This window comes from Moschus berezovskii, chromosome 8 (assembly GCF_049115385.1).
Source record: "Moschus berezovskii isolate FMDL1 chromosome 8, NW_MosBer_1.0, whole genome shotgun sequence".
Classification (NCBI taxonomy): Eukaryota; Metazoa; Chordata; class Mammalia; order Artiodactyla; family Moschidae; genus Moschus; species Moschus berezovskii.
The window spans coordinates 107,102,015-107,117,742 of NC_142467.1; the positions used below are offsets into that span (position 1 = coordinate 107,102,015).

Sequence of the window (15,728 nt, forward strand, 5' to 3'; positions counted from 1 at the left end):
TCTTGCCTGGAGAATCCCATGGACAGAGGAGCCTGGTGGCTACAGTCCACAGGGTCACAAAGAGTCAGATATGACTGAAGCGACTTAGCACACATACATGCCCAAAGCAAGTCCATTCTACCTGTGAAATGACAAAGGCTCAGGAAGGTTAAGAGATTTGTTGCAGTTGTCAAAGTCAGTCTCTGGGGGAGTCTGAAGATCTCAGTCTGGAGAGGGTGGTAGAAACAAAGCAAAGAATCCCAGAGAGCTTCTACTATTGCCAACCTGGAGTGGGAGGGGCAGAGTCAGGAAGGACTTCCTGGAGGAGGGGATGCTGAGCTGAGACCCAAAGGGTGAGGATGAGGCACAGAAATATTCCAGGTGGCGGGCACAGCATGTGCAAAGGGCCTGAGGTGGCCTTGTGCTTGGGGTATGAAAAGCCAGCATGCGTAGTGTTCACAGTAAGGAGGAGAGGGAGGAATAGCTGTGGCCCAAACTGAAGAACATATGAATGTTCTTATGAATGAGGGGGAGAAAAAAACAGAAATAAGGTGAAATGCTGAAGGCAGATGATCTAGGGGTGAGGTTACAGCAGAATTTTATTTTCATTCTTAAATGTTTCCATTATTTGAAAATTCTCTACAGTTACCATGTATTGCTTGCAAGTAAAGGGGGAAGGATAAAAAAAATTATAAATAAAAATCCCATAAATCTCTGCCTTTTAAAAGCCTGGAAAGAAATGTACCAAGTTTATGATCCAGATGCCCTTTAATTTTCCCTCGGTGAAGTTAGATGATTAATTGTGATGACGATGAATTATCAATGGAATGGAATTATTAATGAAATTATTTAGGATTGAAGCCAGCTGTTCTTGAAGCCAGTTGCTGCTCTGTAATGGCTTCTGTCATGTATAAATCTTCAGACACGCAGGGAGGGAGGGTAGCGGGGTGGGGGGGATGGGGGTTGGGGGATACTGAGGACTCCAGAAGTGAAAATTGAATCTGAGACTTGAGCACAGAGCCACCTCACCGGCTCTGCCCCAGGCCCACAACCCTCAGGATGAACTCCACTTAGCGGGGCGCGGAGAGACTTCCTGCAAGGCGAGGACCCCCGATTTCTCCCCGCCTCCCCTCTGCGCCTGCTGCCACCAGGGGGCGCCGCTGGCTAACGTCTGGAGTCAGCAGCATGGCCTTGAGCCCTGAGAGCATAGGGCAGACTCTCCGCTCCCGTTTTCCCATTCGTGAAACGGGCACGGTACTAATTCTGTGTGATAAAGTTTATTTTAATCCAAGCAAATGCCCCATATTTCTAAGATATTTCAGGGAGGTCACACACATCACTCTCCAACCAAAATTTACCCAAGTACCAGGATCAGGCCGTAGAGGGGAAACGGAAGCCCAGAAGAGGTGATGACTCACAAGGAAGTGTCAGAGACCTCCTTTTCCCTATGGGGAGTCTAGACAGCCTCGGAATCAGAAGATGGAGAGAACCTTCCTTGAAGGAGAATTCTGTACTTTTGTTACTGTTCTCGAAAAGGGAGAGAATACGAGGGAGCCAGCAGGAGGCCCTGGGGCCAGGGAAAACCAGGATCCTTAGACCTGAAGATAGAAACCACAGCAACTTAAAGCAGCATCCAGTGCACAAGCAGGGAAGGCCAAATCAACGTTCAGAGACAGTTCCTGACACCAAGCCCTCTCTTCCTTGGCCCCTACCATCACCCCCTATCACCACCAGATCTCCAGAGCCAGATGAAGTTTGATGCTGAGAACTCCCCATTCAAATTCTTGTTCTCTTTCAGTGAGCTGCCTGCTAGACTTAGGGGAGGTGTCTAAGGGATGGGTCATCTCCTGGAGACTAATTCCCCATCTACTCGTGCAGAAGTACCCCAGAGGCACATAACAGGCACAGGCCTGGCCACAGTACACGCCCAGTAAATATCTGATAAAGCATGAAAGAATAAAGTGACGGAGTGGCTCAAGAATGACCACTGGACAAGATGGACAAAGGTGCCTGGCAGACACTCCCTTTCTACACCAGGGGTGGAAGTCCAGGAGGGAGAACACAAGGGCCCTGGAAGAGGCTGCCCCCCCACCAGCCCAGCTCCTTGGAGAGCGCTCTCAGCCGATCCCAGGGTCAGAGTGGACCCCAGTCATGTGCCTCTGATTCAACCCTGAGACCTGCCTGTAGCAAAAAGCCCAGTTGTCTCCCTGAGGAGGCAAAGCAGGGGCCACCTGGGACCTCTTCCTGGAAAGTCCACCCACCCATCAGGGGCCATTAGGTGCCCAAAGGCTCAGCCATTGCATTGCCCTCATGGTCCATGCAGGGCTTGCCCACAGTCCTCTGGTAATCCAGCTGTGGGGCCCCAGGGTCTGGGCTGGCCTCAGAGGATAGGAGCTCAGTGTCAGGTGACTTTGAGGCCTCCCCATCCAATGCTTCCTTCTCTTCTTCCTCCTCTTCTTCTGCCTCCTCCAGAGTGAGCTGAAACTGAAATCTGTCAGGGCTACCCTGCTTGGGGCTGGTGGGGTCCTCAGGGCTGCGCAGGATCTTGCTCTGGTACCACTCGCGGTTGTCTTCCAGAGTGTCCAGCAGGTCCTGTGCATCTGGGTGGACCAGGTCAGCCCACGTCTCCCACAGTGGATGGGCAATATAGTCAATGAAACCCACCTGTGGGTAATACAAAGTTGAGGGGGTAGCGGTTGCTGAATGTTGAGTCACTGTGGAACTTAAGCCCAGTCCAGACAGGCCTTTGCCCAGGTTGTTCCCCTTTGCCTGGAATGCCATTTCCCAACTCCTAGTCATCCTTCAAAATCCTCTTCAAAAAACCCCTTTTCTAGGACGCCTCCCCTGCCCCTTCTAGGCTTCTCCAACACCTAAGTCTTTCCATCCACCTTAGCCCTGACTCCTGACTCCTCAGGGCTGATGAATGTGCCCCCAGACTGGGACCCCTTCTAAAATACTCCATATCACCCAGAACAAGCATTTCCAAACTCCACAAGTAAGTGCATATCTCTCTTAAAGCATCCCAGAGGGAATATATCCCAGGGCACATCAGACCCAGCCCAGTGCAAACCCTTAGGCCACATCGCCTCATCTGCCAGCCTGGGGTCAAGCCAGGAATCACAGGGTCAGCTCAGCCACTCCTTTCTCTCCCCTCTCCCCAGTGCCACCAGCTCAAATCAGTCACTCTCAGACCTGGGACTTTTCCACTGAAGCTGTGTGCTTATCACACATGGGGCTGATGTCCAGGCCTGATTCCCGTTCAGAGTCGCCCTGCTGGAAGAACTCGGCCATGATACGGTCTGTCCACTGGCGGTAGAGTGGTAGCGGCTTGGTGGGGTTGCTGAGGTCAGCACAGTGCACCAGGCTTTGCAAGACCTAGTGAGATCGAGGCTCGGGAGGGCTCAGGCCAGGCCACCCCCCAGGCCTGGTACCTGCCCTAAAGAGGCTGGTGCCATGGACACACCCATCTTACAGGTGGGGAAACTGAGGCCAGGAAGGGGAAGAGGTGGCTAAGACAAAGGCCATAGGTGCCTCTGTTTCTTCAAGTTGGGCATTCAGTTGGCATTTCATACATGGAGCTAAAGGAGAGCCGTGGAAATCAGCCCAGGGCTGCCTGGCCACACACCTGGATGCGGTCAGAGTAGTTGTCTAGCAGCAAGACACCAAGACTTGCCACCTTCTTGGTCTCCACCATGGTCTTGAGGTCAGCCAGGAGGTTCATGTGTTTGGACATGTCTGTGGCCAGCACCTGGAGGCAGGCGAGGGAAGATGACAGGTATGAAGATAATGCCTGCCTCATCCCCATTCCCCACCTTACAGACGCTGGACCCACTTGGTTCTTCAACCCTCTGAGCCTCAGTGTCCTCACCTGAGAAATGGGGGCATGTAACGAGATTCGTTGCAAAACCAGTTCACAAAGAGGCTGAGTCAACAGTCCCTTCTCCAAGGTTGCTGGACTTGTGGGGTGCATCCCACACGTGGGACAGGGCATGAAGGAAGGAGATTAAACCTGGGGGCTGAGATGAGTGTGCCTGAGGGCAGTAGAGAGACCCCACTGATGACACGGCCAGTGCAAAGGCCCTGAGGCTACACAGAGGAGACAGTTGTGCCTGGAACAAATGAGTGCAGGAGCAACAGAGGAGCAAGTGAGGGTGATAAGAGTGGGGAGGGCCTCAGGGGGGAGTGGGGGGTTTATCCAGAGGGCTGTGGGAGTCACAGGTGTACCTGGTGCTCCCCAAACTGCTCTGTGGCTGCTGCGTGGCTGGGAGGACTGTTTTCAGCCATTAGAAGGGGAGTTCAGCCTTGAACACAACTGTTTAAAAGTTCCTTAGCTGTACCCCTACAGGCCCAGCCCAGGAATGACCCACGGGTTTCTCTGAGAATCAGACAGAAGTCTCAAATCTTCTCCCCAAACCTCCCATCTGGCCCAAATGATGCTTCTGCTGGGGGTGCCTACTGCCCAAAGCTCCCACTCTCCCTTATCAAACTTTTAGTTCTTCTTCACTTGCAGCCTTGGTTTCCTCTTAGCCCTCCCCACATGCTGTTCCCTCTGCTAGAAACACTCCTCCCCATCCCACGATCCTCTGCACTCTGCAGGCCCTGGCTTCAGTGTACCCTCTTGGGGAAGTCCTCCCACCCTGGGCGCCTCTCTATCACAGGGTCTGTCTACAGGGCCCCCACTGTGGCTCTGCCTATGTGTCCATCTCCCCCACAGAGCGTAAGTCTCGTGAAGGGAAGAATTCTAATGGTCACTGGCAAAGGGCAAGCACACAGTAGATGCTCAATAAATGCTAGCTAAATAAATGACTTGAGACATAAGATCACAAAACCTACTGGTGTCTCCCAACTTGAAAAATATCAAATGCAGATAAAGTTGCACCCGAAATCCCAGAAAGAAAAGTTTCTGGGAAAGAATGAGTTTCTCAGATAGAAAGAGTTTCCACATAGTTTGCATGTGAATTGCATCAAAGACTTGATCAGCCTAACCAAGGGCCAGTCAGTCCCACCCAAGGCTTGGACAGTCATCATCTCATTTTACAAAACCAGGAAGCTCAGGCTCAGAATGGGAAGATGCCCTCATCCAACTGAACCCCCAGCCGTGCCAAAATCACCCTCCCACCCATCACTGTGATCTCACTATGTCAATGACCATCCTGCGCAGACTCAGCCGCTGCTTGGTGCTGAGGTTCTGAAAGATGTTGCAGTTCTCTGCTTGCAGGAGCTTGAAGCCCACGGCCAGATGGTGGTTCTCCAGCACGGAGGCATCATTGTACATAAGTGCGAGCTCTGAGTCTGCAGGGGGGTGGAGAGTCTCAAGACCCACACGCCCAACCACACCACCCAAAGGCTGGTTCTGTGAAGTCTTGGCAAACTCCTACTCATGCATTGAAGCCCCAACTTTAATGCCCCCTTCCTCCAGGAAGCCTTCTGGGACCCTGTCTCTCCCCGTGGCCCTGACCTGGTTCTTCAGGGCTGGGGGCATGTGTGTTCAGCTCTGCCTCCCTGAGACTGGTGACTCCTTGGAGACGTGGCATGGCAGGAGAGAGTGCTGAGTGCTGGTTGAATGAACTACTGAGTCAGGGCTCCACTCTTTATTTCCACCTCTCCAGGGATGTATCAATATATAAGAGGTACCTAACCACTGCTTACACCTCCTAAAGGATCCTAAAGTTTAGAATCTCAGTGGGCTCACATCAGCTCTGCCACATGTATTATTCTCTCATTTACTGGGTATCTGTTGTATATCTAGGGCTGCTCTTGGCACCTGAGGGAGGGAAGACTGTGGCAGCTGTTTCACAAACAGAGAGACTCAGAGCAGGGATGGGACCACCTAACATCACTTGACTGACAGGCAGTGGCAGGGCCCACAGCTCCCTAACTCACTGGTGTTAATGAGAAACTGATTGGAGACCCCCGGATGGTCCACGTCATGGATGGCACTTGCAAAGATGGCAGCCAGGACTTCCAGGTCTGTGAACACGGCCTGAGTGGGCATGGAGCATAGCGGGTGAGGGCCAGGGCCTCTGTGCCCTGCACCCAGCAGAGGCGCCTGCAGCCCCAGGCCCCTACCTCGAGCGCAGGTGTGGCGAGCAGCACGTGTGTGGACTGGGCCACATCGGCAGCATGCAGGCTGTTGTGGTAGGCCACATCGTTGTGGTAGTGAGCCTCCAGCATCAGTAGGTAGGTGGCAAGCGTGTCTGCGGGGATCTGAAATGTCTTGAGCAGGTCCCGTTCCTGGTCCATCACAGGCCCCTAGTCAGGGCCTCGGCCTCTGGGTGGCAGCACACACTCTTCCTATGCCTTCTCTCCTTCTGAATCCCTAACCATCTCTTGAGTGCCCCCTCTTGCAGGAAGCCTTCCCTGCTTTCCCTCTGAATTCCCTTGGTCTCTGTCCTTCCCCTCTTTCTCATCTCTGACTGCACAGTTGTTCCCTCCAGACTGGGTCTCTTCGGGCCTGGCCCAAGGCTGACTTTTGTTAATAGTCAGCAATGAACTGTTACACCTAATGAACTCCTATCCATCCTTCAATGCCCTTACTCAAATGACCCCCTTCAGACATGTTAGGGAGGATTTGAGGATTATGTGTCCCCTGAGCCCCTGAGGTAGGAAGAAGTGAAGGAGACACAGGGTATCAGAAGCCACAGGCAGGGGAGGTACCTGAAAGATGCTGAACATGATGGCTGTGAGAGGCCGGTTCCCACTTAGCTCTGCCACCTTGAACACATCAAGCCCCCACTTGTTGGTGTCTTCCAGTTCCTAAAGCAGGAAGGACTGGAGCTTAACTCCAGCCCAACTTCCACAGACTCTGCAGCCTCGACCCCACCCCAGGCCTCAGGTCCCACCGTGAGCCCCACCTGGTCAGTATATAGGTGGGCAAACTGAGGACCAAAATAGGGTACCCACACAGAGCACGCATCCAAGCCTGGGTTGCAGCACTCCCACTGGAAACCCACCTTGGCCAGTGGCCCCTCCTGATCTGTCTGGACCCCAAAGCGTGGGACAGTGGCTGTGGAAAGACTGGAACTGTGGGGAAGTCCACACAAGCTGCTGATCTGGGACATGGGCTTCGGGGGCTCCGTGGGCGTCGCCCTGGGTAACTCCACCTCAGTCTGCTGCTCTGTAGGTGGGGCAGGGTAGGACTCAGAAAAGTCAGTTCACCTGCTAGCGTTAGTCTGCTTGGCCTCAGGTACTGGACCTCGCCAAGCCTTGAGATCAACTTATTGCCTTTTTACCTGAATCAAAGTAATCTCAGAGTACAGTCCTGCCTGACCTGTAGCTACCCTTCCCCTCTGTTCAAGGTTGATCTCAGTAACCCCTTCTACTGGACATGGCCTCTGGGCATCTGGAGCTTAGTATTTTTTCTGGAAAGCCAAATATCCTTTCCATCTCCCAAACTGGAGACCCTGCTGCGTGGTTCCTGCTAGCTCCTCCTTGGCAAACTTCTACTCATGCTTCAAAACCCTCACTTTAACGTCCCCCTCCTCCTGGAAGATCCTCCTGTTCCTCCCTCTGGTCCGGCCTTACCCCATAGGGCTGGAGGTGTCCGTGTCTGGTTCTATCTTCCTCAGTTGAGCTCTGTAGTAGAAGCCTTTCTTTCTCTTCCCTCTTCCTATCTCTGCAATCTGGCCTAGGCAGTGACCCACCATAGCTCACCCAGGAAGGTTTGGGATATGTACTCGGACACTTGGTTTCCTGAGCGGCTGGTTTCAGACAAGTGAGTCAGCTCCCGGTTCAGCATCCGCTTGAACTGCAGGGGAAGATGAGGACAGTGATGATGGTGCCCTGTGGACAGAGGCAAGGGGTCGCAGTCATCTGGCCTCCCTCACCTTGTTGGAGGCCATCTCCCCTACTGAGTGCCTCGTCTGCAATGTCTCCAGCTGATCCAGACACCAGTCCAGCTCGTCCAGTGTCTCCAAAGCCAGCTTCTGCCCAGTGTCTTCTGGGGGCCAAGTTGATCAGGGGTCTGCCCCACCCCCTACTCGGGAAACCCGCGCCCCTCCTGCCCCCGTCTCTGCCCCCGTCCCTGCAGCTCTTCCCAGTGAGGCCACTCAGGACCCTCGGCTCTCTCCATCCCCAAGGGTGTTTGGGGGAAGAGGGCTTAGAATTAGCACAGCTTAAAGATTCATGGACTGGAGAGGTCACCATAGAGAGGAGGTTCACAGCTGTCCCACAGTGGAAGGAGGGGATAGGAGTAGGCACATTACCTGTTGGTGGAGGGGGCTGGCTGCCAGATGGGGTGTTACAGACGCACGCCTGCCTGCAGTACAGTAGGCTCAGGAGTGGCCTGCCCCGCCCACAGGGCCCGCCCCCAAGACCTCCAGGCCCCACCTCCTCCCACGCTACTGCCCCTGCCCGCCCCTGCGAGTTACCAGCTGCACCCCTTCCGCCCACGCCCAACTCTCCTTGGTCCACCTTGTCTTTTGAACCCGCCTCTCTCTGCCAGGCCCCGCCCCCGCCCCGCCCCCTGCGTACTTGGGTGCCCCGCGATCCTGCAAGTGGGCAAGGGTCGCAACGTTGCTCCGAACTGTCCGAAGACTGGCTAGAACCTGCGGGGAGAGGGGTGGTGAGCGTTGGAAAGGAGGGGTCGGCTTTGCCTGCCTGGCACACGACGGAAGGAAGAGGTGGGCACTCACCTGGGCAAAGGGCGTCACAATCAGGTCTTCGCCGTGTCTGCGGGGAGATGGGACATGGAAGGGCGGTCAGGAGGAGCCCTCCCAAACTTTCCCATCTTCCAGCTTTTGCCCACACTGTGCCCTCAGCTGAGCGCATCCTTGGAGTGTCTTCCAGGAAGTCCCTGGTCTCCCCTCACCCAACGCTTCTCTGAAGGCCACCACAGCCCTCTGACCAATCACTCACTTTATCCCCATCTCAAAAATGGAGAATCTGAGTGCCAGGGACAACAGGGGTCTTAGCAGAGTCAGGAAATGATGGCTACTAGGATCCAACCAGTCCATTCTAAAGGAGATCAGTCCTGGGTGTTCATTGGAAGGACTGATGCTAAAGCTGAAACTCCAATACTTTGGCCACCTCATGGGAAGAGTTGACTCACTGGAAAAGAGTCTGATGCTAGGAGGGATTGGGGGTGGGAGGATACAGGGACGACAGAGAATGAGATGGCTGGATGGCATCACCGACTCGATGGACATGAGTTTGAGTGAACTCCGGGAGGTGGTGATGGACAGGGAGGCCTGGCGTGCTGTGATTCATGGGGTTGCAAAGAGTCAGACACGACTGAGCGACTGAACTGAACTGAACTGAACTCAGGAAGCTCAAATCAAGGAGTTTGTTGGGTTGCTGTTAATTGACTTTAATGTTTCTGGATTACCACCCAACCCCAACCTGGAGTCAAGCACAAAGGATCACGGGATAGCATTGTCATCCTGCTTAACTGAGTAAGTGAGCTGTCTGGCAAACTGCTCTCTGTACTTCAAAGCCCAGCTCAAATGGTCACCTGAAGGAGGTGTGTGAAACGGAGGAATAAAGGAAAGAAGAAAGTAAGAGGAGGTGTTATCCCACCAGCCTCAAACTCACAGGTCACTGGCCACGGAGGAGTTCCGAGACATGGCTTTGGATGAGAGTTCATAGTCACTGTCTGAGCGGTACAGGAAGGACTCCCGCCTCTGACTGTGCTGGGCAGGCGCTTGGACAATCCGGCCAAAGCCAGATCCGGCCTGAGGGTCCAGGATGCTTCTCCCACACGAGAGCCCATTTTCCAGGTCCAAGCTGAAGGCAAAGGAGACATAGTCAGAGCCGAGGGTCCTGGAGTATGGATGCCACATCATAGTCTAAATCCATTTTCTCATGTCCTCCCCAGGGCAGGGCAGGAGTAGCCTGCAGCTTGTCCATCTGTCCTACAGTCATACCCGCACTAAGGGACACAGTGCTCCTCGCACCTCCGTCTCTGCCTCTGAACCCCAGAGTCTTTTCCACTGGGACTAATCTGGACTCCAGCACTTGAGTTTTGGATTTGTCTCTAAGTGGCTATGTGACCATGGGTCACAGCTTTTCTGTGGACATCAACCACTCTGTTTCTAATGTGGGTATCATAGACTACATCCAGGCTTCCCAAGTGGCACTAGTGGTAAAGAATCTGCCTGCCATTGCAGGAGATTTAATAGACATGGGTTTGGTCGCTGGGTTGGACACGGCAACCCACTCCAGTATGGAGAATCCCATGAACAGAGGACAGAGGAGCCTGGCGGGCTACAGTCCATAGGTCGCAAAGAGTAGAACACAACTCAAGCAACTTACCAGGCATGCAGACTTCATCCCCAGGGCACTTTTAGGGAGTTACAACCCAACACCTGAGGAGGGCGACAGGGCGCTGATAAACTTACCCAGATTACTAAGGGTAAGTGCGTGGGGACTGGAAATGACTTCCTGGGCTTGCCTCTCAGGAGGGCACCTGGGTTTTGCCTGGATGAGGCACACTGGAAGGCCCCCCACAGCTGGGAGATGCCCCACCCTCAGCTGTCCTTGGCTATGCCCTGGACCACGTGTCCCTTACCCCAGCTCCAGGCCTCACCCTAAACCATAATAAAGCCCCGCCCCCATCTCATCAGCCTGACTTCCAGCTCACTCAGCCCCATCCTTAGCTCCCCAGCTCCTCGCTTTATTTTTGGCCTGAATGCTTTGTCTGTTCTCCTCTTCCTCCAGGCCTTTGCACAGGCTGTGCCCTTTACTCAGGGCACGGGTTCTCCCCTGTTCAAGGCAATCCCCAACCCCAACCCCCTATCTCTCAGCCCCATCTCTCCCTCCAGCCACACTCTGGGAAGTAAGGGGGATCTAGGCCTCTCCCCCGTGGAGCCAGAGGTCAGAGAAAGAATGGCAGGGGGCTTGGGGCTAGAATAGAAGTGTGAGACCAGGAGTTTGCAACCAGGGAGAAGGGCTGCAAGTGGGTCACAGAGAAGGGAGTAGGCAGGAAAGACGGAGACACGAAGACCCCAGGGGATGCCCCTAGACAGAGGACTCCTAGCCAAGGTCCAGTGTCCACCTGGTCCCCTGCCAGGTTATCCCTTCCAGGTCCACGGGCTGGGATCGGCACCTGCCAGAAGGAAGACTGAGCAGGGAATTCGGTTCAGACCGAGTTGGGGGTCAGGAATTCGGCAGCATTCTGCCCAATTCAGTCATGAACGGCCGAGTTTGACTAAGTTGGGTCTGGTCATACAGAATTGGGCCTCTTCCCTCTGAATTCGGTCAGTGTGCTTTGCTGTGTTTAGTCGCTCAGTCGTGTCCGACTCTTTGCGACCACATGGACTGTAGTCTGCCAGCCTCCTCTGCCCATGGGGTTCTCCAGGCAAGAATACCGGAATGGGTTGCCATGCCCTCCTCTAGCGGGTCTTCCCAACCTAGGGATCGAACCCAGGTCTCCCGCATTGCGGGCGGATTCTTTACCGTCTGAGTCACCCAGGAAACCCAAGAATTTGGGCTCTCTGAGGGCCTTGTCTTACAGGATTGGGCCTCTTCCCGCTGATTTCGGTCGGGTGAGTTAGGCCGAAATTGGCTACCTCCGACTGCAGTCGGGTATGTTCGTAAGGTTTCGGGCATGTTCGGCTGTGTCTGGCCGCACGAGGTTTTCGAGCAAGTCGAGGTGGCGCTCAAGCCACGTCGGGCACATTCGGCTTAGTCCGGCCTCATTCGGGTGTTCGGCTGTGTCCGATCGCTCTCGGTCCGTTCGAATTGGGCTCTCGCAGAAGTCCCTTCTTCCAGAGCTTCTGAATTCCCGCCTCGTGACGTCACCCGGGGGGGCGCGGCTTCCTTGCGCTTCCCCGGCCCAGGAGCTGGCAGAGTGACTGGCGGAGACTCTTGGGGGCGGGCTACTGGCGGTGGATACCCTAAACCTGCGATCCGAGGGGGAGTCCCAGGAATGGCTACCACCTACCCCTCCCTCTCCTCTCCCCAAAGGTTCTGGAAAAGGCGCAACTGTGGATAAATAGGGAAACTGAAGCCAGGAGAGGTCACAGGGTGCTGGGTTCGAATGCAAAAGCGAGTGCGGAGAGTTAGGGCTGAGCCGGGGTTTTCTCGCTGCGGACGACGCTGTTTTTCTTTCTGCTCTAAACTTAGCCGAGAGCGGCGGGGTCAAGCAGTGGTTCCATGACGCGGTCGGCGGGGAGAAAGTCGCACGGACTGTGGGAACGGCGCGTCCGTCCATCGGCTAGACAGGTAAACAGAGGCACAGGGGCTTCGGAGAGACCCGCCCTCCTCCAGCCTCACACCCTTGACGTTCTCGACGCCTTTGTGCTCACTCCCAAGCCCTAGGCTGGGATCCCTCTTCGCAGGCGGCTGGTGCAGCGTGTGGGAGCGGGTTCTCCCGAACCCGGAACCCCACTCTGGCCTGAAATGGTGCCATCAGGGACCACCGTCACGACTGCCCCCCCCCACACACACACACCAGCTGTCACTGGCCGTTGTGACCTTGGAGAATGGACCTTTAATCTCTGAGCCTCCAGGTGCCAAGTTACCAAGTTGAGTGCTAAAGCCGCGCGAACCAAGCGCAAGGTACCAGACCCAGTCGGAGCCCACCAGCCCCACCTCCAACCCCAGCCTCTGCCCCGCAACCCACGATGTTACAGTGGCTTCTTGAAGGGCCGGAATTTAAAGCCAAAGCGGTGGGACGAGTCTTTGAAGGAGGCAACCAAGTGGCGCTGAGCAGAAGTGGCGCGGAGCTGAGGCTGTCAGCTCTCAGCCTGGAACAGCAACAAGCCCTCTTACATCGCGAACACCCTGCCTCAAAGGTCTCCATCAAATCACGTCTTCCGAGGATACCGAGGGCTTAGTGTGAGGCCACCAGGCCACCCCGTTGTTGGCACCGGGGCGGATGGCCGGGGCAGACCAAGGCGGGGAGTGACCCTCATCCCTTCACTGCCTGTACGTTCAGCCCTCCCGCCCCGGGTTGGCAAGAGTCAGAAGGAGACGTGAGCCTCGGCCCGTCCTGCGCCAGGCCACGCAGCTGGAAAGGGACAGACGGCTGGTCCCCTGGGCATGTATCCAGGCGGTGGGTGGAGGGAGACAGATGGAGAGAGAAAGGCAGTCATCAACTAAAAGAGACAGAGACAGAGCAGGGGCAGAGAGATAACCCCGAAAAAAGGGCAAAGGAACAGAGCCTTTATGCCCTGACCCGGCTCCCACTGTCCTTGACTCTGCCCCTCCCACCTCCAGCCCGGCGGTTCCGATGACCCCTGCGAGGCCCTGTCTCGCCTCACCACAGCGGATGGGCCACGGTGAAGCGCCGCTGCAGGCGGATGCTCTGGTTCACCAGGAGCTTCCTGAAGAGCCCGGGGGAGCCGCGCGGGGAGCCCCGAGGGGAGCTGGGCCCAGGGGCCGGGGCGGGAGCAGGGGCACCCTGCATCGCCAAGACCGCGTGGAGGCTGGACGCGGCACTGGCTGCGCGGGGCCTTTTCTGGACAGCCACGGGGGCGGGGCCCGGCGGGGAGCAGACCCAAGGCGCACCAGCCCCGCCTTTGCCGCGGGACCCGCTCAGGAACGCCCCCACGGGGACACATGGGGAAACTGAGGCCCTGAGCTAGCCGGGGCTCTCTGCTTCCCTTCTTTGGGGGAGCCCAGAAACCGCATCTTACACCACTTCCCTCTGTCAGCATGTCCCCCAGAGGTGCAGCTTGCTGGGCTGGAAAGAGAGATAGGGAAGTCAGAAAAAGAAGTGCCCTCCAATATCAGGGACTCTCCGAGTATGCCGAGGGGCTGCCCAGATCCCACACAGTACTTTCAATCACCCTCTGCCCATTTTCCAGATGGAGAAACTGAGGCCAGAGCCACCAAGAGCCTGCTCAGAAACTACAATCCTTGAGTCTTTTGTCGGGTGGGGAAACAGGCTTGGACAAAGGTGGAAACAGACTCAAGTCTTCACTGCAAGTCTCCTCCCCTTCTTTCTGTTCCCCTCCACAAGCCCCTACATGAACTCCACCTGCTCTGATATTCTCCAGTCCCTGTCTCTGGATCCTTTCCCCTCTCCTGCTGTCTCCACTGGACAAACATCCGCACTCTACTCCTGCCAAGCTTCCGCCCTGTGAAGCTTCAGCTGCCACAGCCCACCCCAGGAAGGATCCCCGAAAAGGGAAGCTTTGCCCCTAGTGTCGGGGATAGGGGGGCATGCAAGAGTCTGTACCAGCTGGCTTACCCTGGATTGCTGGGGTCAGGTGGTCCTGCCTATTTCTTCAGAAAACGAAACCAAGTCTCAGAGAGTGTCATGCTTGGAGGTGAGACCCGGAACACCCACCCGCTGGCAACAGAAGTCACCAAGGTGCAAGGAGACTGGGCCTGCCAGCCGAGGCCCCGCAGGAGCTCTGGGCTTGACTGTGTCCTGCTGTGTGATAACAGCCCCCTGCCTGAGCCTTGCTCCAGGGGACTTCACCAGTTTGGGGGTCCCCAGACTAATGCAACCCAGGTTTTTGGCAGTCCTGGGGGGATGTGAGATATTATTTCAGGAGATCAGACTTCAGTGGGGAGACCCTGACCCTCCCCTGACATCTCGATCCTACGATGGTCACTGTTGTTTAGATGAGAAACTGGAGGCTCACAGAGGAGTCACGCTGGGGCCCAGGAGGACAGAGAGTCTCAAGGGTCTGGCTAGGAACCCCCTTCTGTCCCCAGGGCCCTGCAACCGGACACCTGGTGGGAATCAGACTCTCTGTCCCCAAGACAAAAATACCATCTGTAGCTGATGTGACTGGACCTAATTATAGCTGGTCCCCAGGGGATAAAGGCCGCCGGGCTCAGCCTAGTGGAGAGACTGGGGTTGGGGCCAAGGAGGCTTGACACCACCCCCAGCCCTGTGGGAGGGGCTCAGGATGCTGTCGTGGCTCCAAGGAGACACTGAGGCACAGAGAGATTCAGTCCCTTTCCTGAGTTCACAGGCACAAAATAGAAGGTTAAGACTAAACACATGGGTACAAACTGAGCATTTCTTGCTTTTCTGGTGCTGAGCCAAGGGCTGTGCATGTACAAGTCATTTGATTTTCAGAGCAGCTCTATGAAGTGGGGACTAGTATTTTCATTTTGTGGATGGGGAAGTTGAGGCATGGAGAAGGGTGCTCATTGCCTGAAGTCACTCAAGCCCGGGTAGGTAGGCTCCCCAGCCTCTCCCAACTTAATGCTTAACTAGCTCCATCCCCTGAGTTTTAGTAAGCTCCAGGAGTGGTGATGGACAGGGAACCCTCACGTGCTGCAGTCCATGGAGTCACAAAGAGTTGGACACGACTGAGCGACTGAACTGAACTGAGCTCCATCCCCTGTGTAGTCCCAGATGCTGCTCTGACATTAATGTTTTATCAATAGTTTTAATGGTAATGTTTCATTAATAGATTAAACTTTAAATATTTTATGACCAGTTTAACAGTAATGCTTTTACTGTTATCAATTGCTTTTTGGATGGAGAAACAGCTGCAGAGCCAACACTTGGCATTCAAAGCCTGGCCTGCCTGATCTTGGGAGACTCCAAGCTTCACCCAGGAGGGCAGAGGCCAAAGGAGGTGCTGACATGACTTTCTCTCACCCTAACTTTGTCTCTGCATGCTATGTGACCTGGGGAGGAGACCAGCAGTCTCTAGCGCCCTTAACACATCAATGTCTCCGTTTCCCCTGTTTGAGTGACCCTCTTCCTTGGGCAAGCACTTATCTCCTCTGCCACTAGGTGGCCCTAGTGAGACAGGAGGTGGGTGCTGTTACCCTGTTTTCTGAACAAATACACCTGGGTCTGGAGAGGAGAGATGACTTGCCCAAGTCTCCCTGAAGAA

General features: G+C 55.2%; 1 protein-coding gene across 3 annotated transcripts; it reads right to left on the reverse strand.

The window, feature by feature from the left end:
- Positions 1–295: 295 nt before the first annotated feature.
- Positions 296–13,441, reverse strand: PDE4C (phosphodiesterase 4C). 3 transcript variants are annotated; one of them, XM_055430682.2, is made up of 15 exons: positions 13,182–13,441; positions 9,511–9,702; positions 8,613–8,649; positions 8,452–8,525; positions 8,184–8,236; positions 7,806–7,918; positions 7,633–7,726; positions 6,933–7,096; positions 6,637–6,735; positions 6,049–6,213; positions 5,863–5,962; positions 5,117–5,271; positions 3,605–3,727; positions 3,172–3,354; positions 296–2,643 (listed from the first exon to the last, which is right to left on the reverse strand). In XM_055430682.2, exons 1-15 carry the CDS (start codon positions 13,325–13,327, stop codon positions 2,254–2,256), a joined length of 2,088 nt encoding a protein of 695 aa, XP_055286657.2. In that variant the 5' UTR covers positions 13,328–13,441; the 3' UTR covers positions 296–2,253. The 3 variants fall into 3 exon arrangements, with proteins under 3 accessions (XP_055286657.2, XP_055286655.2, XP_055286656.2); XM_055430680.2 differs by having other exon boundaries at positions 7,806–7,915; positions 13,182–13,407; XM_055430681.2 differs by lacking the exon at positions 13,182–13,441 and adding an exon at positions 11,430–12,049.
- Between the last annotated feature and the right edge of the window lie 2,287 nt (positions 13,442–15,728).